Source organism: Armigeres subalbatus, chromosome 1 (assembly GCF_024139115.2).
Source record: "Armigeres subalbatus isolate Guangzhou_Male chromosome 1, GZ_Asu_2, whole genome shotgun sequence".
Taxonomy (NCBI): domain Eukaryota; kingdom Metazoa; phylum Arthropoda; class Insecta; order Diptera; family Culicidae; genus Armigeres; species Armigeres subalbatus.
The window spans coordinates 56,973,216-56,997,306 of NC_085139.1; the positions used below are offsets into that span (position 1 = coordinate 56,973,216).

The 24,091-nt window shown below is 40.4% G+C and overlaps 2 protein-coding genes across 3 annotated transcripts in view; one reads left to right on the plus strand and one right to left on the minus strand.

The window, feature by feature from the left end:
* LOC134225837 (uncharacterized) overlaps positions 1–24,091 on the plus strand; it is a 738,557-nt gene that overhangs the window by 622,480 nt on the left and 91,986 nt on the right. The gene's annotated exons all lie outside the window — the stretch shown is intronic.
* LOC134225827 (parkin coregulated gene protein-like) overlaps positions 1–24,091 on the minus strand; it is a 40,510-nt gene that overhangs the window by 6,373 nt on the left and 10,046 nt on the right. Inside the window, exon 3 of the mRNA XM_062706202.1 lies at positions 7,541–7,652. Coding sequence (XP_062562186.1) covers positions 7,541–7,652 — 112 coding nt within the window. The remainder of the gene's footprint in view (positions 1–7,540; positions 7,653–24,091) is intronic.

The following is a 24,091-nucleotide window of genomic DNA, read 5'->3' on the forward strand; positions in this document are numbered from 1 at the left end:
TCTTAAACTCCCGATCAAAAATATTGTTCCACCAAAATATATTCCCACCAGTTCCTCCATGGTGACGTACTGACGTCATAATTGCAAGAACGATGCATGGTTCAAGAACGACGTAAAGCAAAATCCAATGCTTTAGCTAGTATTTCCATCCATTCGGAAGTGAGAACATTTGTTTTAGTACTTTGTTTGTTACATTGGTACTTCAACACGGTAGTCTATTCCTCGATGAAAAAAGCAATAGATAGATTTCTCAAAAAGTATTGCAAGCTGTTACTACCCAAGTACTACTTCTTAGCAAACCACACCTTATGGTTGGTTGGAAATATGTTCATATAAGGATAGCAAAGATTTCAAGAGAAAAAGGCTGATATTTAAGGCATCCTTTTTACAATCAACTACACAGTTTTGTTGAGGTACTCAAGCACTTTCAGGTGGTGTAAATTAAGCCGAGAATAAAACAGTTTTGCTTGGTAACCTTTTTATTAATTGATTAAGCGATCTACAATTTACATGCTTTATCTATGAGTGTAGAAACGTGTATCCTAAAATTTGAAGTATTTTCATGAGGGGTGTGTTTCCAAATCGTCAGACAATTGATACTCTATCCTATTCAATAGTATACACATTACATTGTTGCGCTCTCCTTGTAAAAAATCAGCTCGTTGTAGAAAAAAAAGGTTTCTCCCGTATTGTGGAAAATGAATGCAACTTTGTTAAACTTTGGAGTGTTTTTCACACAGTTGTGTAAACATAGAATCGAGGGTATTCCATTACCTATGAGATATTTTGGTCCTATTATAATTGTCCAACTCTCGAAAATATATACACCCGATTAGAACTGGTATAGTCCATTCAGTCAAACATTTTGTTTAGATTGTATCTCTGTAATATTAGCTAGCAGTTTGAAGGTTAGTAATTCAAAATGTATAAATGGTACACGGTTTGACGTTTTTGCACAATAAACTTGCAGAATTTGGTTTAAATTGATAATGATGGAGGATGAAAGAGAGTTATGAATACCACACAATCGTTACAAGCTACAAAAACAAGCCTATGGTAACCTGATGCAAGTAGGTACAAAAGAAAAATATAATCTGAGAAGCAGCTCCACCAACAAGCTATGTTTAAACGTTACGAAATTGCTCATTTGCCGTTAAGAAAAATTGTTTTTTTTTCGCATAGCTGAAAAAGCAACATCAGTATCGGTACCCACAGTAATTGTAGCTGATTCAAAAAAAATATCAACAAGCACTTTCGTCGAATCCGTTCATTTTTGTTTCAGTTTGCGAAACACGTGCTAATGTTTAAGGCACTTATTTTGGTCCTATTTTACTTCTGTTGAAAATTGTTCTGCAAATAGTTTGCTATCTAATATAGATCAGCGAAGGATATACGTATCTATTGAGACGAAAAATATAGATGAATTGAAAGGAAGAAGAAACAGTTTTTTTAAACTTATGTATTTTCTGCTAGAACTCACATAAAAAAATGATGTATTTTTTTACATTTATTTTCAAAGGACTATTTCACCCTTCACTCCCCTAATAGAAAATTCTGATTTTTAATTTCAACTGAGACAAAAAAGTTTAGACAGTTTTCACCAGGTCGGAAAACATCAACATAAGTAGGGTCGAAATTTGTGCGAACTTTCTTAAGAATAAACAGTGTTGCAGAAAATTGCGATTTTCTAAGAAATTCTTGAGTTGGCGCTTCTGAATTATATATGAAATGAAAGCTCTTTAGTTCCTTAATTGTCTTACGGGTTTAGTTTTTTATCCTAGATCTGTTGGTGAAAAATATTCCCTTTGGAAAAACGACCATTTTTTATCGAAAAAGTCAATTTTCTCCTAAAGTAAACAACTTTATAACCCTATTAACCACTTGGTATAAAGTACTAATTGAGTAGAAAAAACGTGCAAAATTTAAACAAAATCGGTTTCTCATTGCCAAAGTTATTGCATTTTTTTGGTTTTGGCGATTTTTGAACAATAATTTTTGAAGGGCCGTTTTAACCCACTTCCCCTCAATGAAAAAATCTGAAAATTTGCTAAATGTCTTTTCTAACATATATGAACAAACCCTGAAAATTTCATCCAAATCGGAGAATATCGATACAAGAGGGGGTCGCGCTTCTCGCGAACTGGCTCTTGAGTACAATTAGATTGGATTTGAATTGGAATGAGTTTAAAATTAGACTGGTTGTGGATTGAATTGAATTTTATTGGAACGTGAATGGCATGGTATTGGAATTTTGGTGAAAATGGATTAGAATGCGATTGAATTTTGCTTAGGTTGGAATTGAATTTGATTATGATTGATTATGATAAGTTTCGAAGAGGAATCGGAAGTTTCTCCTGGAGTTCCTCCGGAAGTTCATTCTGGAAATCCTCCAGAAGTTCCTTCCGAAAGTTTTTTCCGGAATTCCTCCGGAAGCTCCTCCCTGAATTCCTCCATAAGTTCCTCCCAGTTCCAGGGGGAACTTTCGAGTGAATTCGGAAGTTCCTCCCTAAATTCCTCAGAAAGCTTCTCCCGGAATTCCTGTGAAAGTTCCTCCCGTAATTGCATCGGAAGTTCCTCCGGAAAATAGAATTGGATTGTTCCACCAGGACTTCCTCCGGAAGTTTCTACATTAATACCTCCGAAAGTTCCTCCAGGAATTCCTCCTGAAGTTTCTCCAGGAATGTCTTCACCGGAAGTCTTTTTTTGAATTCCTCCGGAAGTTCCTACAGGAACTTCCGACGGCAGTTAATCAGGAAGCTCCTCCCGGAACTTCTCCGGAAGTTCCTCCTGGAATTCCTCCGGAGGTTCCTCCCGGAGTTCCTCCGGAAGTGCCTCCCGTAATTCCTCCTGAAGCTCTTCCCGCAATTACCCCGGAAATCCCCTTGAAGTTCCTTCCGGAAATCCCCTGGAAGTTCCTTCCGGAATTCCTGAAGAAGTTCCTCTCGGAATTCCTTCGGAAGTTCCTCCTGGAATTCCTCTGGAAGTTCCTCCTGGAATTCCTCTGGAAGTTCCTCCTGGAATTTCTCCGGATGTTCCTCTCGAAAATTCTTCGGAAGTTCCTCTCGGAATTATTCCGGAAGTTCCTCTCAGAATTTCTCCGGAAGTTCCTCTCGGAATTCCTCCAGAAATTCCTCCCAGAATTCCTCCGGAAGATCCTCCCGAAATTCCTCCAGAAGTTTCTCATGGAATTCCTCCGGAGGTTCCTCCGGAAGTGCCTCCCGTAATTTCTCCGGAAGTTCTTCCCGCAATTCCCCCAGAAATCCCCCGGAAGTTCCTTCCGAAATTCCTGAGGAAGCTCTTCTCGGAATTCCTCCTGAAGTTCCTCCTGGAATTTCTCTGGAAGTTCCTCCTGGAATTCCTCCGTAAGTTCCTCTCGGAATTCCTCCAGACGTTCCTCTCGGAATTCCTCCAGACGATCCTCCCGGAATTCCTCCGGAAGTTCTTCCCACAATTCCTCCGGAAGTTCCTCTTGGAATTCCTCTTGAAGTTCCTCTCGGAATTCCTCCGTAAGTTCCTTTCAGAATTCCTTCGGAGTTCTCCTCGGAATTCTTCCGGAAGTTACTCCATGAATTCCTCCGGAACTTGCTCTCAGAATTCCTCCGGAAGTTACTCTCGAAATTGCTCCGGAAGTTCCTCCATGAATTCCCCCGGAAGTTCCTCTCAAAATTTCTCCAGAAGTTCCTCTCGGAACTCCTCCAGAAGTTCTCCCCGGGATATCTCCGGAAGTTCATCCTGGATTTCTTCCGGACGTTCCTCCCGGAATTTCTCCGGAAGTTCCTCCCGGAATTTCTCCGAAAGTTCCTCCTGTAATTCTTCCGGATGTTCCTCTCGAATTTTGTCAGGAAGTTCCTCCCGGAATTTCTCTGGAAGTTCCTCTCGGAATTCCTCTGGAAGTTCCTCCCGGAATTCCTCCGGAAGTTCCTCCATTAATTCCTCCGGAAGTTCCTCTCAGAATTCCTCTGGAAGTTCCTCTCGGAATTCCTCCGGAAGTTCCTCTCGAAATTTCTCCAGAAGTTCCTTTCGGAACTCCTCCCCGGAATTCTTCCGGATGTTCCTCCTGGATTTCTTCCCGATGTTCCTCCCAGAATTTCTCCAAAACTTCCTCCTGGAAATCTTTCGGATGTTCCTCCTGAGATTTGTCAGGAAGTTCCTCCCGGAATTTATCTGGAAGTTCCTCTCGGAATTCCTCTGGAAATTCTTCCCGGATTTCCTCTGGAAGTTCCTCCTAGAATTCCTCCGGATGTTTCTCCCGGAATTTCTCCGGAAGTTCCTCCAGGAATTCCGCCAGAATTTCCTCCTGGAATTCCTTTGGATATTCCTACCGGAGATCTTCTGGAAATTCCTCCCGAAGTTCTTCCGGAAATTCCTCACGGAGTTCTTCCAGGAATTCCTCCCGGAGTTCATTTGGAAATTCCTCCAGGAAATCCTCCGGAAGTTCCCTTGCGTGTTTCTCCGGAAGTTCCTCCCGGAATTCCGAAGATCCTCCTGGAATTCCGAAGTTCTTCCCGGAATTCCTCCGGAAGTTATCCAAGGATTTCCTCCGGAAGTTCCTAAAAGAATTTGTTATTTATTCTTCATTCTTCATTCTTGATTCTTGATTCTTGATTCTGTACTCTTGATTATTGATTCTTGATTCTTGATTCTAGATTCTAGATTCTTGATTCTTGATTATTGATTCTTGATTCTTGATTCTTGAATCTTGAATCTTGATTCTTGATTCTTGATTCTTGATTCTTGATTCTTGATTCTTGATTCTTGATTCTTGATTCTTTATTATTGATTCTTGATTTTAGATTCTTGATTCTTGATTATTGATTCTTGATTCTTGATTCTTGATTCTTGATACTTGATACTTGATACTTGATTCTTGATTCTTGATTCTTGATTCTTGATTCTTGATTCTTGATTCTTGATTCTTGATTCTTGATTCTTGATTCTTGATTCTTGATTCTTGATTCTTGATTCTTGATTCTTGATTCTTGATTCTTGATTCTTGATTCTTGATTCTTGATTCTTGATTCTTGATTCTTGATTCTTGATTCTTGATTCTTGATTCTTGATTCTTGATTCTTGATTCTTGATTCTTGATTCTTTATTCTTTATTCTTTATAAATTATTCTTTATAAATTATTCACTATTCAACCACTCAACATGGCTGGTGCAACAACTCGTATAGTTATGATTCATTTTATCCCATTAATTTAAGCCTTTCGATACATTTCAGCTTTCTGATACTTTCAGCCTTTCGAGATTTCAGCCTTTTGAGTATTCAGCCTTATGTGTTTCAGCCTTTCGTAGGACATCCATGGCATCCATATACAGATGAGCTCGACTTGCGGTTAGCGGCAGTAAAGCTTGAATCCATTGACACGTTTTCGATGACTCGCTTTATCTCTATTGACGTCTGTCACACAGCTCTCAACTCTTCTTGACAACGGTCGCTTGACCATTTGCAAATATGGTACGGGACACGGTTGCCAACTCGTCGTAATATGCGTTGACAACATTTCACAAAATTCGTCACAAAAGGGACACCCTAATGGCAACTTACACAAAAAATAGATCTTTTCTTGATGTAGATAATTTCTTTCGATGACATGAAAACTCAAGGGGTGATGGTTTTCGAGTTATCGGACAATGTCGTAAAATTAGACGAATCCGTTCACCCGAACCGACGGAAAAGTTCTTCACTGTATCGTGCAAGTCTTTTTCACCCCGTACCGTGCGCCTCCTCTGCAGTAACCAAATGTTCGTCAGCAGTGATGGGAAATGTACATTAAAACACTTTGATTATGCGAATGTTTATCTTTTTTTCAGTCAAATTTCTTGCGCCAAACAAGCCGAAACAGTTTGCAAAAAAAATGTACGCGACATCGTGACATTTATTTTTCCGATGAAGCAAACTGTTTGCTTGCTGCTACGTTAGAGTCGTGCCGGCGCGCGGTCAACATTTGCGTGAGATTTTTTGTTTCGGCTCGTGCGCAGCGCAAACAGCACAGAATCGAGTTCAATTACCTGTGGCGCAAAGCCTAGAAGGAGTGCTATACGTAGGTACTGATTTATTCGTTCTTGTCTCTAAATCAAGCAAGTAGTAATGAAATGAATATTTCCCACCAAAGACGGTTATACGCTGTGAAATTATTGTACGAAAACATTAATTGTGGGGAGAGAAAATGGTAAAAGCATGTGCTGACTGTCGTCTGCTTGGCGTGGCTGCTGCTGTGGCTGCCGTGGTTTTGTTTTTATTTTTTTGCATAGAAGAAGGAATGGTAAAAAGAAATGTCAACCGTTCCCGTCCCTGTTCGTCAGTATATTACCGCGCAACTCTCCAGAAAAAAAAACCATGCCTCTTTGGGTGCGTTTCCTTGAGGAAGAAAAAGTTTCACCACTGCACTGTAATAAATCATCAACAAACCTGTAACCAAATCACCGGGGAACGCACACTGACCCGGAGAAAAAAAAACGTCATATCTCCAGCGCCCGTAGCCGGATCACGCTGGATGCGCAGAGCTCGGTCTTGAAGCAACCGCGCACAAAGACTGCTCTGTAGCGACTGGCTATGTGTTTGTTTTATCTGATCTGCGCCTAATGGTCTAAATGATTCGTTCTTCATCGATTATTTGTGTTAGGCTTAATCTGAAATGGGCTATTCTATAAAAATACCTGTTTGGTTGAATGTTTGGCTTGTTCAGATTTTAGCCAAATGACCCTTTCGGCAAACCAGGTCAATAGATATGCTTAAAAAATACGCGTTCCTTTGGGAACGTTGACCTCAAATAAGCCAACAATAAGAAACAATAAAGTGGGATACAATTTTTAGTCAATTGGAGTCAATAAAAAATTTAAAAGATAAAGGAACAAAAGTGGCAGTCTCTGCACCCAAACAGCGGATGGCAGATTTTAATACAGTTCTGCATAAGAACCCTACAGAGACTGTATAAAACTTTGGCATATACATTTTTGGAAGTTTTCAATAGAACCCTTGTATTGAAGCCTTCGAATTTTGAATTATTTTGATACAGCAACTGTATAAAAAGCTTATATTTCTTGTATTAGAACCTTGCAGAATTGTATATGCTAAGACTTTATAAAATAAATGTTAGATTTGTTCTTTTGGGTGTAAAAAAATGAACCCACATTTCATCGCCCAAACCTATATGAAACGATCGGGGCAATCTTTCAATTATGCAGCACTATCGATCCGATGTAAGCTACACATGTACCCTGAATGGACTTTGCTGCACCGCATCCAGATCCAACCCAATGGACAACAGAATCATCCCGAAAACTTTTGCAATCGATCCCAGTTGTAAAATAATAATGCCTACACTTGGCACAAGCATGTCCGGTCAAGTGGACCAGCTGGCTTGGGTTGGCCGTTCACTGGTATAGATACTCGTATCATAGTCATCATCATCCTTCTAAATCCACTGGCTGCACCAGTTGGCCAGTTCACCATCGGAGACCGCTGGCCGGCTGCCGTAGGCAGTCATGTTACCCCTAACCCCCTCCGTACAAGCATAGGGAACTAAGCACTCACCCGCTTGCACCAGCTGCTGGAGGGCTCTCAGAGTGGCAATTATAACGTCCGGATCTTTCGTATTCAGGGCCCGTTTAGCCGGCAGGATCAGCATCGGTAGGCAGCACAGCAACTGATAAGAGACAAAGAGAGAAAAAACGTTGTTAGAATGCGTTTCGAATATGAGTGAGCGTAAGCCTGTTTCGCGTCAATAATTTAATAAAGTTGTTTCAATGCATACAAATAGTATAATCATCTAACAATGTACAGAAAAGAATAGTTCAATCCGTTCTTACTAAGCCAAGGACAACACCCTCAGAGCGTCCCAAACATTAGTCGCTAACGAAGCATCCGAAGGATGGCTTTGTGTTTGTTTTCATCGTTTTCATAGTTGCGGTCCTTTGTGGCGAAGAACAAAGAACCAGCATAAATAATCGGCCCTTTGCTTGGCAACACAGCGAGTGAAAAAAGCAACCACTTACACAGGCGGGGACGGACAATGAATCAAAACAATCTCTGTTTTGTTAGCTAATATCGCCGGTTAAGTAGATGGGGGGATGTGCACGTCTGTTGCGTCTCGTCATCGCTGGTCGATGAGGAACATCCTCGTCACTTTTTTCTTCTTTTTGCTTGGGTGTGACGACCTACGCGAACATTTTTCGGAATTTTATCGTGAAGCTTAGTTACCCCTCCACATTGCAGGGACCAAGATAATGATGATTATGATTAATGACGGATTTGTGCCCGGCCATGCTCTCGCTCGCTACTTTCTTTTTTTGTTTCATTGTGGTCGATACAAGGATCGGAAGCGCGATTCGCTTTGTTCGATGCTTTATTGTCGCAACTGCAAGGATATCCAATTACTGTAGCCAGATTAAAAGGGATAAGAGATAACTTGTTCGCTCGAGACGGGGATCGAATTTCCTTGCCAAGAGGACAAGATTGACTTAATTGAAAAGTTGGAAGAGATTAATCAATGTTGGGTAAGATTTCTAATTATGTTTTAAAGGTCAATCATAAGCTCCGAAACGTAATAAATAATTTTCAAAAGTACATTTTTGAGCAAGGTTGATGCAAAAAGTTGTAACGGGTCACATATACAATCAATTATTAGGCAGTTTTGTCTGGTTTCCAGTTAGGCTTGCGAGTTGAGGCGCAGGATTCAAAATCGCGGAGATGGTGGTTTCAATTTCCTGTCCGGGCCAGCATGTTTTCAAGTGGAAAACATTCTCAGCTCCCCGTTCAAAGTGTATCCATTGTTCTTCTCTCACAAGATACATATTCATGCATTTTGGCGGGCATAGAAAAGCTTTCAATTAATAGCAGTGGAAATCCTATTGGCACAATAAATTGTAAAGTAGGCCAAGTTCCAGATGGAATGTAGAAACGTTGAAGAAGAAGAAGCATTTTGGCCGATATCAACCATATACAGGGGAACTATTCCATTTTCCATCTCTTCTTCTTATTATTGGCATTACATCGACACACTGGAACAGAGCCGCCTCGCAGCTTAGTGTTCATTAAGGTGGTTATACAACAAAGCCAAAAATCGGCCATCTTGGAAACCACGTGCTTTTTCTAATGATTTTTCCAGAGCACGAATTGAGAGAACCACAATGCCCATGGGGATGAAACATCCGTAAATCGTTTGCTTACTCATGCTTAAAAATGGACTTTAATTTCAGCATTGTACGAAAATTATTACGCTAGGTTTGAACTTTTGATAATAGGAGTAGAAAACCGTGTGGTGAATTTGAAATTCACCACATGGCTTGATTGTATAATCACCTTAAGCACTTCCACAGTTATTAACTGCGAGGTTTCTAAGCCAAGTTACCATTTTTGCATTCGTATATCATGAGGCTAACACGATGATACTTTTATGCCCAGGGAAGTCGAGACAATTTCCAATCCGAAAATTGTCTAGACTGGCACCGGGAATCGAACCCAGCTTTGTAGCCGCGCGTCTTACCGCACGGTTAAGGAGGGCCCCACAATCAGACGATAAAAAAATTCTAAATCACAAAATAAAGGAACCAGGTTGATTTCGCTAGCAACTTTGCATGCAGTGTAAGAAACATCGCAAAAATAGGAAAGTTGCTTTTGATTCCTTTGTGTTAAATTGCATGAATATAGCAGCTATGAGATAAAGAACCAAAACAGTTACGCTAGTTATACTTCAAGAAAGTAGGCTTGAAAAGTTGAAAGGAATCGACGACTGACAATTTATCGGAGAAGCTGAGTTTAATTACTGTTTGGAAGAGATGAAATTACCTTCAGGCTCCGATATTCTTATGCACAGCAATTTTTCATTCGATATCAACCTAACTCACGTTTTTTTTGTTATAAAGATATAGTGCTAGTGCACTTTTTCTTAACCTATACTAGGAATTCCTCCGTGCGAAAACGTGATTATAGTGCACTACAGTCAGTGGTTGCTCTGTGCCATTCCAAGAAGACATCAAACGTGAAAATCCTCCTTCTGATCTTAATGCGATAAAATTATAGAGGTTCAAGACAACAGAAATAAAAAAAAACAAAGGAACGGATGGAGTTCGTAGTTAACCTTCCGCGACTCATTTCAACTTTGATCACACGAGAACTAGCATTTTGTAAAAAAAAGCACTACAGTCTGAAAATCTGTTCCTATATTGAAACAAATGAAAATTATATTAACGGTAAAATTTAAAAGTAGATAAATACTGTTAAAGTGCATGATGGACATAGTCAGCGACGGTCAAGCTATGGATGAGGTTAGGCAGGCTGTTAGGTACATGAGATGAAAAACAGTGAAACTGCTCAAAAGGATGAGATAACGAGATTTCGGTCGAGCATCTTAAACTCGGAAGTGAGCAGCTGCATCAACTAATCCACCACATTATTAAATAAAAATATATGGGATGATGAAGAACTGCCTATCGGCTGGTTGGATGGCCTCGTATGTAGTGTTGGTAGAATCATACTCAAATCTCAATCATCGAATCCTCATGCGCGAGCTAACTCGCTTGCAATTCTGCAGGAAGAGAATCGCGCTTGAGTTTAGTGATTCACAATTTCCAAGCAGAATCGCATCGTTTCGCACATTCGCTGAAAAATAATTTTGCTTGGAAAAGCGTAAAAAACCAATCGAAGCGTATTTTATGTTTACGTATGGATTTTTTATCCATTGTTTTAAGCAAAAAAAAAATAATAATAAATGAGTTTAACAAAGAAGAACACGTAGAAATCATACAATGATACAATCGCGAGTCGAATCATGGACGATTCTCTCCACCCAAAAAACAAATCTGACAATTATTGTATTAAATCTTGACATATACAATTCTATAAGCTTTTTATACAGATATTGTATTAAAATAATACAAATCTGTAAGAAAATCTTCCGAAATTGTATATGTCAAATTATTACATAGTTTCTGAACTGGAAAATGGTGAGTGGCGTAGACGCATGAATCACGAGCTCTATTGAGTAACCCCTAGTGGAATTTAGGAAAAGATTCTCAGGGTAATTTTTAAAGGAATTTCGAATAACCTACCGGAGGACTTCCAAGAGGAACTTCCGACAAAATTCCTGGAGGATCATCTTCCAGAAGTCTTTCTGAAAAAAAATCCTTAAGGAGCTTCCAATTCTGGAAGAAACTTTCTATGAGCTTCATGAGGAATTCTCGGAGAAACTTCTGGAGGAACTCCCGGAAGAATTCTTGGAGGAACATCCGGAGGAACTGTTGAAGAAACTTCCATAGGAGTTTCTGGAGGTATTCTTGGAGGAAACGCTTGTGAATCTGGTTGACGTTCGGTACTGTTACGGTACGAGGTGGTTACTTTACATGACTTGGGTCTTTAAGTTTATCCCGTAGATGTATGTTCTTCGGTGTATCACTTGTTGTTAGCTGCTATGTACAATGTACATATTTTAGTAATTAGTTAGCAATATATGTAAAAATCATTTTGATAAAGCTTTAAAAAAATATTGCGTTCATAGCTGCTGAATGGTTTTCTTAGTTGGGTTTGATAACCTTGGTAAGGCAAACACCAGTTTTGGAAGATTAGATGTTCTCTTACTAAGGAGTAGTGTTTGCTGACGTGTTTTTGGCGAGCAATACATGGGCGAAACTGTGGACCTAGCTTCTTGATACGATGATACGATTTTTGTTGGACTAGCCTTCCCGATGAAATCCAGAATGAATATTTTTATTTTTTTATTGCTTCCTTTATTTGTTAGGCACTCTGTGTTACTTAACCGCTACTGTGCCGAGATCTACTGTGGTATTCTGCCGTACAGAATCCACAGAGAATCTATTTTTAGATTTCCATTGCTCATTATTGTTGTCGTTGCCAGTCCACCTCATCGTGAGTCCATTGTGTCCGTTTGTCCATGTCGTGCATTCGATGATCGTTGCATTGTTCGATTGCTATTAAACCGGGTCCGTTGGAGGAATGCCTCCGAGAAGAACAATTTGTCGCAGCCGTACGGTATGACGCGTTCCCCAATACGCTACCGTATGGGCTGCGCATCCGGTGACTGGCGAGGGTTTGGTTGAGAGGCTGGGAATCGAACCCATGACCATCCGCTTGTAAGGCGAACGTGAAACCAACTACGCTACGGGACCCCCCCATCTCGTGATTTATTCAGTGAAAAAATTAGCCGGTCTAGGTGTGGAATATTTATTTATTTATTTTATTTATTTTATTTTATTTGATTTCATCTGACAAAAAATGTCTTAATGAAATAGGGATGGGGAAAAGCCTATTTGAGATAGCGATGTGCTGTACTGAAAGAGGCATAAAAACCCCATATCTTTTAACAAACATTACAAAAGCTGGTTCGACATATACATAACAGATTAAAACTACAAATACAATATAAAAATAAGAATGGTCTTAGTGTTAAAATAAATGCATCTTTAGATTCATCGTCCAGTACTGATTCCGTTGCGTAACATACGCACCAGCCGTAGTCGGAAGGCGTTGGGCGTGGAGTTGAAGTCGAAGGCACTGTAGTACTCATTGAAGCGTAATGACATGTACCGAACAGGATCGTGCAGTCCATAATTTGCAACACGTGGTGGAAGGTAAAGGATGTTTCTGGTTCGTAGTGGTCGTTCTGGTGCATACATTTGAAGAGCAGCAAGCATTTCAGGAGAATCGATTTCACCTACAAGTATTTTCAACAGCTTGAGCTATCGATCTTCTACGCTCCAGAGTGTCTAATCCTAGTAGCTGACATCGGTGTTCATAGGGCGGTAGGTTAACAGCGTCGTTCCAAGGAAGATGACGTAGGGCGTAGCGAACAAATTTCTTTTGCACGGCTTCCAGTCTAGATATCCAAACTCTCTGATACGGGCACCAAATAACTGATCCAAATTCGATAATCGATCGAACTAGTGAGCAATACAGTGCTTTCAGGCAAAAAGGGTCCCGAAATTCATCGGCGATCTTAAAGATGAATCCCAATTGTCTATTAGCTCTAGTAACAACATCCGAATAATGCGTTTTGAATGTAAGAGCTGAATCTAGCATAATACCAAGATCCCGTGCTGTATCAACACGCTGCAGTGTTAAATCGTTAATTGTGTAATCGAAATGAATTGGGTTTTGCTTTCGGTGGTAACTAATCGTTGCATTTTGGAAACTCAGCGTAAGGAAGTTTCTATTACACCATTCGCTGAAATCGTTGATGAACTGCTGTAGCTGCAGGCAATCGGCATGGTGTCGGATAACAGCAAATATCTTGACATCGTCGGCATAGAATACCCTGCATCCAGAAGGAAGGACGAATCCAACGTCGTTCAAGAAAATTGAGAACAACAACGGCCCTAAATTACTACCCTGTGGTACTCCCGAACAGCATGTGAAATGTTCGGATTGTGTCGATCCAATGTTTACACAAAGTTTGCGGTTTTTCAGATACGAGCCGAACCAATGTACTAAATCTGGAGAGACGCCTAGCTTTATCAGTTTCGCAAGCAATATATCGTGATCAACTCGATCGAAAGCAGCTTTCATATCTGTATAAACTGTATCCACTTGGGCTCCTAGCTCCATATTACGCAGGCACAACGATACAAATGGAACGAGATTAGTTGAGATCGACCTTTTAGGGTAGAATCCATGCTGATCAGGTGATATATACGATTTACAGGCAGCAAACAGTGCGTCATTCACAATAATTTCGGAAAATGTTGCGCATGCACACAGAGATGTGATCCCTCTGTAGTTTTCCGCGTCTTGCTTGTCGCCTTTTTTGAACACAGGGAACATGAAAGAAAATTTCCAGCGCTCAGGAAATGTACTTTGACGCAGGGAGAGGTTGAAGAGCTTAGACAGCGGCAAGATTAACTCGGCAGAACATTTCTTCAGAATACACGGTGGAATACCATCAGGGCCTCCAGTGTTGGAATATTTTAGCTTATTGATAGCCAATTCAACCATATCCAGGCTTACAACGAAGCTGTTGAAATTGACTACATCGTTGGGTGTATCAATGAGTGCCGCCTCCACTTGAGAAATTGAGGCACTAGTGTCGTTGAAAACTTGCTGGAAGCGATCCGCCAAAAGGTTACATTTGTCAACGACAGATCGAGCGCGTCTGTTTCCCAGATAAATTTCAGCAGGAAGGCCTCCCTCATTCTTTTTTGACTTCACGAATGACCAGAATGACTTAGGATGACGACGGAATTTTTGCTGCATACGCCTGGTGTAACGTTTGTATAGGTAACGGTTGTAGATACGATAATTATTGCTTGCTAGAACGAAGGATCGCTTGGTGAAAACATTCCTGGATTGGCTGCATTGCCCCATGCAGGCTTAGGGGCAGGTCAACGAAGAGGAACGCAGTCCGAGATTATTTGACTTAGAGTAAGGGTGAAGAATTCAACCGCATCGTCAATGCTTTCAAACGTATCAACAAGTCGCCAGTCGATCTGCGTAAGTGCGTGCTTCATAGAAACGAGATCCACCCTATTAAAATCAAACGCCACAGGATCTTCTATGTTTTCGAATTGAATAGGGATGGAAATATCAACCAGTGTTTCCAAAGCTGGGTGATCAGCATCAAGTCCTATTAAAGGCTCAGGAGCTTCGGATACTCTGCAGTTAGGAAGTGCAACATCGTTCACCAAAACTAAGTCGAGTAGTCGGGAATTGCGGCTCAACACCGCATTGATTTGCGCCAGACGATGTAGATCGAAGCCGTCGAACAGAGTACAACATTGTATCGGCATATGGGATCGCAAATAGTCAATTGATGGAAGCTCGTTATTAGCGACATTCCAAACCAGTCCAGCTTGATTATAGTCACCATACAGGAGGGCCAAGTCGTTATTGTTCAATCGGGAAAATACTGCACCGATCGAATTGATGTGATTTTCGATGTATACCGTGTCATGTTTACGATCTGGAGGAAGATACATTGCACCGATACTAATCCTACGATTGGATACTGTAATCCGCACCCAAAGTTGCTCAACTGATGTGCTACTAACAGCGGTGTCCAAGCAACAATCTAGCCGCTTCGATACTGCAATTAAAATGCCACCTCCACGTGTCTTCGTACTATTTAAAGGATTGCGATCATTCCGAAATACATTGAATTGATTACCAAATAGTTGTGCGGAATGTATTCGGTCATCGAGCCAAGTTTCAATGAGAACCAAAACATCGTATTCCGAAACCATAGCAGCCGTGAAGATGTCATCAATTTTGGTTCGTAATCCACGCACATTCTGGTAGTAGACCAGGAGACCATTGGAACCAATCAGAGGGGTTTCGATAGACTGCTGGGAATGGCTAACATTTCCAATGCTGCCCTCCATAGCCGAGGCTATCGGGGGTACATTGCAAGGTATCACTCGAACATTTGTTGCCAACGATGCATTGACGCGAACAGCAGTGTTCAGAGGCTCGGATTGAAGTTCCGTAGTGCTGCTACTGTTAGACGAGGAATAATTGCCTAGGACAGCAAGGTGGGAAACCCCATCACCAAATCCGAGCACAGGAACGGAACGACTTGTATAACAGGAATCAACATCAGGTGAACGCAGCAGCTCGACTGTGACGGATGGCTTAGGGGTTCCCATAAGGCTGTTTGATATGCGTTCCGTTGATGAACTCAGATGAGGACTAGAGTCGATGCAGCTGCTATCGTTCCGAAACGGGCTATCACTAGGACCAGGGCGAGATTCAGGGTTCGAAAGTTTGCTCAATACATTGTACTTGCCTGCGCAGGCCGGATGGAAAGCCCCTTCACCAAATCCGAACACAGGTACGGAACGGCTCAAATGACTCGTGCAATTGTCAGGAAGAGAGGCATCACAAAACTCGACTGTGTCGGACGGCTTAGGGGCTTTCATAAGGCTGTTAGAAGTGCGTTCCGTAGTTGATAGAATTCCATTACGACTGGGGTTGCATGTGAGTTCAACGGCGCTGTTAGATTGTCTCGCTGAATATACACTGTAAGCAGGATGGGACTCAGAGTTCGAAGGAGTGTTCATTTCATGATACTTGCCTGAGCTAGCAAGGTGGGAAGCCCCCTCGCCATATCCGTACACAGGAACGGAACGACTTGATAGGCAGGAACAGACATCATCATCTAGAGATCGGCCGGGCCATGTTGGCCATGTTGTTGGCCATGTTGATGTACAGTGTTACTTGTAAATGAGGCGCAGCTGATATTGTATACAGTGGAAATAACGCTGCAATTGGAACGAGCTTCAGAGTTCGAAAATGTGCTTATTTCAGAATACTTGCCTGAACAAGCAAGTTGGAAAGCCCCCTCACCAGATCCGGAACACAGGAACGGAACGGCTTTGCAGAAAGAGATGGCGAAAATACTCGACTGTGTCGGGTGGCTTGGGGGCTCCCATCATGCTATGTGACGTGCGTTCCGTTGCCAGTATCATAACCGGAGCTCCTACTACTGCGACGGGGTTGCCAATGCATCCAGCGATGGGAGTCCGTTGTCTAGTCGTGGGACTTTGGATGGTCCCCAAAAATCCCGTTCAGATCGCAGATTCTCGAATTCTCGGAAGAAAATCCCCTTCGGCCAGATTGATGGATTCAATGCAGTGTGCTTTAGTTCTTTGTCGATCCCAACTTTAAAAGAGATGAACGCAAATTGTTTGAGATCAGCATCTTTCCGAACAAGCTTTCGGACATCGACTTGGTTATCAATGAATCGACTGCTTTGAGCGTGCTTACAGCGGCACACAAGGAGTTAACTTTCTGAAATCAGTATGGCGAAAGGCATCTAAGGTACGATTTCTCAAAATTAAGCACTTTAATCGAAAAAATATTTGGTATGCGTGGTAGCGGACACCATCCCTCATAACCGGTACCAAATAGTTTTTCATGAAAAGTTCCTAATTTTGAGAAAACCAGCGTTAGATGTCTTTCGCCATACAAATTTCTGGCGGTTAACTCTTGCTGGCTATTTTGTGCATATACTATAGCGCCTGGATGTGGCTGCGGCGAGTAGAAGAACAGCCACTGCCAATAATTCATTTGTAGGCAGTTTTTCACGAGTTCCGAAATGTTGTCCTCATTCACGTGGGGAGCAATTCTGGATAAGTAGATCCAGAATTTTTCCGGTTGCTTCGCAACGGTATCCACGGTCAGACTTCCCTTTTCAACCGATCTCGTACCACCAATCAAATTCACATCAGGGCGAGATGTCGGCGTGTTCCTGGGAGCAGTTTCACGGAGTCGCTTAGTGCTAGGCCACGGTCGGATGCGACTTAATCCGGACGAGTCAATCTTCTTATTGTTATCCACAAGTGACTTGGTCAGTTCTTTGGTTTCCAGAACGTCATTTTTCAATTCAGCTAAAGATTCATTGATCGATTCCGAAAGTGCAGTTACAACATCAACTGTTGTTTGTACAGGGTTATTCTTGAAGGATTCAAGTTTAACGATGCAGTTGTCACAAAACCATAATAAATTTTGTTGATCATTGATGAAATCCATATTAGGCCTTTTTAATCCAATGCATTTCAAATGCACCGACTGGTTGCAAAAACCACTACATTGTAGGAATTCGATCGTCTTCACCGGCTTAGAGCACTGATAGCAGTTTGAATCCATGGTGTCAGTAATCGTCCACAGATGTGTGCACAGCGCAAGTAGAGCTTTGCTGAATACGTTTAGCTAGTCGAATACAGATGTCACTGATGTACAAGCAATCGATAATGACGTAGAGTGGATAGAGAGAAACCGACAAAGAATCCAATAATGCAGCCTCACAAAAGGATCAATTTGCAATCAATTAAAATTCGCACAGTACACGAATAAAACAACACGCAGGTATTCACAGCGATAGAACGAAACGTTTTCACATCAATAAAATACACAGAACAATTTATGAGGTATATCGCCAGGAAAAATTCGTATACAAAACAAGAGCCACAAATTAATACGATTTTCACCAAGCAGAGTTGCCAGAAATTCTGGAATATATGAAGCGTATTCCATATCAACGTTCCAAGCTTTGGAGATTCTAATACCGTTTGCTTCTGCTTACTTATGCCTGAGTGGATTTTCAAGACATCTTTAGTTGAAGACCAAAGCGAGAAGGAGTTTGAACATTGAATACAATTTGAGATCGGCTTTATCAGACTCGCATACTCGTATGCCGAAGCTGGTATCGCAAATGCAAGTACAAACTCAAACTGAATGAAATACTGCTGAAGAATCTCATATTAGAATGATAAAAGATATTTAAAAAAAATGACTTGAAAATATAGGTTTGTTCTTGATTTCAGCATGACATCCCAAGTAACATTTTAAGTTTTATAACGCTCTTGAAGACCATAATTTACTCTACAATAGTGTTATAAAACCAGCATAAAACAAAAATGTTACTAGGGATATGCAGGGGGCCGTGGACCACTTGGCAAATCATAAAAGGGGTCGCTATCCCGAAAAGGTTGGGAACCACTGCCCTATGTAAAAGATTCTGTTCCTTGCTAGTAGATTATGACGTTTGTTGTTTTCCTTATGTGCTGAATGGATTTTGCGTTTTGGGGCCTCTTCCTCTGAAAATTTCCTTTCTTCAGACGAGCCATAGCGCCAATCCAGTCAATTGAAATCAATTCCCAGCGCAGCTTAGCTTAGAAAAAATATTTCCTTTAAAGCTGTGTCTCGTTCCCCAAATTGAACAAAAATAAAAATAACAATTGAATAATTTCCAAATGTCTCTGCTCACACAAAAAGATTATATGTTACAGACATCAAATTGTTTTTTCGGTCTTATTGGAAAGCACCTGCGATTTTTATGATCGGTTGATTTTTAACTTTCGAACTATCAGTTTTAAGTTTAATTGGATTTTAAATTAGGAAATGAGACGCACCTAAGAAATCAATTGTTTATTTCCGGTACTTTAGGACCTGCTCCCAGAGTACTTTAAGGAACTTCTATTAGAATTTCTTGTGTGTTTCGGTCTGAAATTATTTCAGATTTTCATTTAAAAAACAATTGATTTAATTCGGAAACTCAAAACTTGAAAATATTTCAGCTTCTTGAATTTCTCATCATCTTCTGGAGGCCCATCGGGAAATCCACCCGAAAGAATTAATCTTTCAATTTTAACAGTGATTCAAACCAGGAATTCCTTTTCGAATTTCTCCTGAAATTTTATCAACAACTTTCCCAGAATTTTTTATTCGAGAATTCCTCCAGGAAGTCCATTGAGAAATAAACCAGAAATTTCATCGAAAATTTCCCCCATAATTTCTATATTTTTATAATGTCAACCAGTAAAAACCAGGTAAAATTCGAGTGTAATACCAGGGAAAAAAATAAGTAACTTTCTGAAGGAATTTCTGTAAAAGTTTCTTTGGGAATTGCCGGAAGAGTTTCTAAGTATACACACTTAAACAGAGAATTGGAATTCGGTAATTCATTTCACTGAAAAGATCGGTGATCTAAAAAATTACGGCTGTTTCGGTAATTTCTCGCAAGAATATTTGAAACTGTAAATAGAGTTACTGAACTTCGGAGATTTTTTTTAATAATTTACAGAAAACTGTGAAAAATATTACTGATGAAAATGTAAAAAAGCTGTATCACCTATTTCGGTGAAATACTAAGCTGAAATATCGGTAAACGCAAACAAGTTCAGTAAACGCAGTGGATGAAATCTCACTCAACCTTTTTTTTTTACATGCGGTTCCATTCTTGAAGTTTTTCGTGAAACATCATGGCGGGAACAGGAATGGCTACCGCTTCTGCTCATACGCAGGCCCATTCCATTCATCCTACTTTGTATCTTTCCATATATTTTTCATGTTCTAGCAATCGCTAGAACTAAAAATGGGCTTTCATACCGTTTCCATCTTCTATCCCCTATACCTACAACTTGATTAGTTCTAGCAGAAGTGTTAGAATTCGAAATGAGCAAAAAGCTCGTTTCTACATCCAATTATAATATACACCACCCTTTCATTACTATCACATTGGCAACCCGTTAACCAAGACGAACCTCTGCCATAAAACCTAACCCCCAGATTCGAATAAAATTCCGCAGGAACTCGTGACAAGTGAAGAGGTGTTCTCGGCTTGCAGTGGGCGAGTGACTGCATCACCAATTCCTTCCCATCCCCGATGACCGTGAGGACGTGGTAGTTATCAACCATCTAAAATACTAGAGCTCTCGGACTGTGCACATTGAGGTTGGAGAGCAAATTCCATGCTAATGATTTCCGATGAAATTGTCTGCTCGAGATTATCCGAATTACCTGAGGGACTTCCGAAAGAACTCCCTGCGGAACTTCCGAAGAAATTCCTAAATAAATTTCCTGAAGGGTTTTTATGGAACTTTAGTAGGAATTCCGGAAAGAGTTATTGGAGGAATTTTCCGAGGAATTTCTGGATAAGCTCCCCAAAGAATTCCTGGACGAACTTTCCATTTGAAGCCTTCGGACGAATTTCTGAAAGAACTTCCGAAGAAATTCATGCAAGAACTTCTAGAGGAAATCATGGAGGAACTTTCGGAGGATTTTCTGGAGGAACTTCCGAAGAAAATCTCGAACAAACTTTCTGAGGAATGGCTGAAGTAGTTTTAATGAGATTCTAGGACAATTTTTTGGAGAAACTTACCGAGAATTCCTGGAGGAACTTTAGAATAAAATCTTGAGGGAACTTCCTGAGGAATTTTTGGAGGAATTCAAATGATTTTTTAGGAATTTCGGAAAGATTTTTTGGAAAAACTTCCAAACTAATTCGCGAAGGAACTTTCAGAAGAATTCTTGGAAAAACTACCTGAAGAATTCCTGGAGAAACTTTCAAACTAAGCTACTTCTGTAGGAATGTCCAGAGGAATTGCTTGATGAATTTCCGGAGGAATTCCTGGATGAAGATCCCGAGAAATTCCTTAAGGAACTTTTGGGGTTATTCCTGGAGGAACTTCCTGACGGACTCCTGGAGGATCCACCGGAGGAATTCCTGGATGAATTTCCGGAGATTTCCCTTAAAGTAGAAATGCATTATCAGAACTGATGCCCCTGTGATTAAAGCTTTTTTAAAGTATTTTATCATTGCGCATAGCCCCCGAATCGGTTAATTACCGTTACAGCTCGCGGAAAACCTTTCTCACGATATGCCAAATATCATGAATGTATAAAGAAATGATAAGTGAGAGATTTTTCGCTGTCTAATTTCTCTACTATCACCCGTAGCGTTGTTCCATGGACAGTAAGGTGCGGCTTATTTTTTGAGTTTTTCCGAAACCGTAAATGTGCTTATGGCAATAAAAACCCTGATTAATCTATAGGATATATCTATATATAAAAATGAAATGGTCTGTGTTCGTATCCGCATAACTCGAAAACGGCTGGATGGATTTCCTTCATTCCTTCAGCAGATATGTTCGTTATCGTTTCCGACGGGTTTCTATGATATTTCCTGATGCGAAAACCACGAGTAAAGTTGAGTAAATCGTGAAAAACTAAAATTAAGAATCGTATGGAAATTTCGCATGGGCAGTTCAAAACGCGCATTTTCGCCTACTATGCAGGACAACGTCTGCCGGGTCGACTAGTGCAGTATAAAAATAGAATTTTGACCATAACTTTCGAGTTCACAGTTCGATATGGCCAATTTTTTACAGGAAACAATGGGACAGGATTCTCCGGTTAAGGGTAAGTTCCTGTAAAGTGACCGACACACACACACATACCACCTCAAGCTGAGCCGATTCGTATATAACACTATGGGTCTGCGGGCCTTCTATAAAAAGCTCGATTTTGGAGCGAACATAAAGCCTCTCGGAACACTTAGTGTACGAGAAAAGAGTAGCCCCAGAGTTCGAAATAAAAATACTGATGTTCAGGGTTGCACAAAGGCTTTAAGGGGATTTTTGACCAACAAGTTTGAACTTTCATGAAAATAATCACAACTATGGCAATTTTCATCCGATTTACTATCTATTGCGATTAACCTCTTCAGTATTAAATTTATGAAAACTTTGTGGAAAATTTTATTTCTTGAAATCCGCTCTAAGTGATGGTAATATGCAGATTTTGAAAAACAAAATTCTTTTTTTTAGGAAAATTTTGGAAATGGATTGTGAGTGTTTCGACTTTGAGTCCGATTTGAAAATCTCGGGCTGATTCAGTAACCACTACAGAGATCCTTCGTAACTTAGTTGGTTAAAAGCACCAGTCTAGCGTACTGAAGGTTTTGGGTTCGAGTTTCTAATCAAAACCTTACACATAATGTAGAGTAAGGTAGGGCAAGCCTGGTCACGGGGTAAGATTATAGACACTATACTGCCGCTAACCGCAAGTCGAGCACATCTGTATATGGGGCTCCATATACAGATGTGCTCGACTTGCGGTTAGCGGCAGTATAGGTTCCATAGACGAGCGCAGGAACGGTTGGGTCATTTCGATTAAGTGTATTTTTCCACTTTTTCACAGTGTACCACGTGAATTTGACGTCACACGCTCCGTTGCTTGGATTGCAATCGTGACGTCATGCTCGTTTGGCTACACTAACTGACAGTTCGTTTGGCTACACTCGCCTTCGCCTCAGCTCGTCTATGGAACCTATAGTGTCTATAGGTAAGATGTGTTTCCGTTTTGCCTTCGCGTATACACCCTATTCTTTTTTTACATGCGTTCCCTGTAAAAAAAGTTTTCAGTTCAAAATTTGCAAATCCGTATAAAAAATGTTTTATGATTTCTCGACGAATCATGCAAAATGGAGCAGCTTTGCAAAAATTTTGTATGGGATTTTTTTTACAAGGCCGTGTAGAAAAAATCCGTGTATAAACAGAATCGGGTGTACTAAGTATACTTAAAAGCAATAGGATCACTCCAAAACCGAACTTTTGATAGAAGGCTCGAAATGAGGTGATGTCTGTATGTGTGTGTGTGTGTGTGTGTGTGTGTGTGTGTGTGTGTGTACAGAAAAATGTGAGACACACTTTTTGTACTTAGCCTTATCCGATTGCATTCGACGCAGAATCCTTCCTAATTTTACGCTATTGAAAATTGGCCCAATCGGCCATTGCATTCCGGAGTTATTAGAAAATATTGTTTTTCCCCCATTTTTCCCAAGGGTTGGAAAAAAAATTTCAAAATCGAAAAAAAAAATTTCCGAAATTTGAGTTTATAATGAAATATGAGAAAATTATGACATTGTAGGAAAAATAACATGGTTCTACTTTATTGTCACTCGATTTGATGATGAAATTTAATTTTGGTAGAGTATGGCAAGTTAAAATATTTTTCAGCATTGCTAATTATGCGAAACACAATTTTTAAAACGTGTAATCTCGTCTAGCAATGCGCAATTTTAAGTTTTGGTCTTGTAATATAGTGAAAGTATCATAAGTAATGTTGTACTAACTGCGTTGAAATGAACAAATTTCATCAAATATTATACATTCTAACATGAACTTGGAAATGGGGCAAGATGGGTCAGCACATACTGAACGGCATAGTTCGTATTCAAAACACACTTTCCATTGCTGATTTAATCATTTTCAGGGTACTTTTGAGCATAATTATGTTAATTTTTTTTTTTTTTTTAATCTTTCGTTTATTTTGGAGGCTCAATTGCCGTGAAGCGTTACGGAGCCGAAATCAAGTTTAACAATTCATTACTTAAATCTTATACATAATGTTAGTTTTGGGGAACCGAAAGACTCGCGGTTTGGTCGAGGTTAGGGAATACAATAATATAGTAGGAAAGGAAGGAAATTTAGGGTGCTTAAATAATTACGATGCTGATGTTCACATAGTTGACTTTCTTGGCGATGTTTCACATCTGTAACGGGACAAACATTTTTTTGGGAGACAACAATGAGAGGAAGACATACGAAAGGGGTTAACGACAGACATTGAAATGGACAAAAAGAGGAAGACATTCGATATGGGGTACGACAGAGAAGGGGGTGGGCAGACTAAGATCACAATCTCACATCAGCAACTTTCACAAATTGGTGGACGAGGGACATGTATTCGAGATCAAGGCCCGCCAACACTTCCCTAATAGGCTTTGGTTGTTTTCCTCGGACCCGGAGATGTTCAGTTAAAGCAGATCTGGGGCCACGATTCTCCTCGCACGCCCAC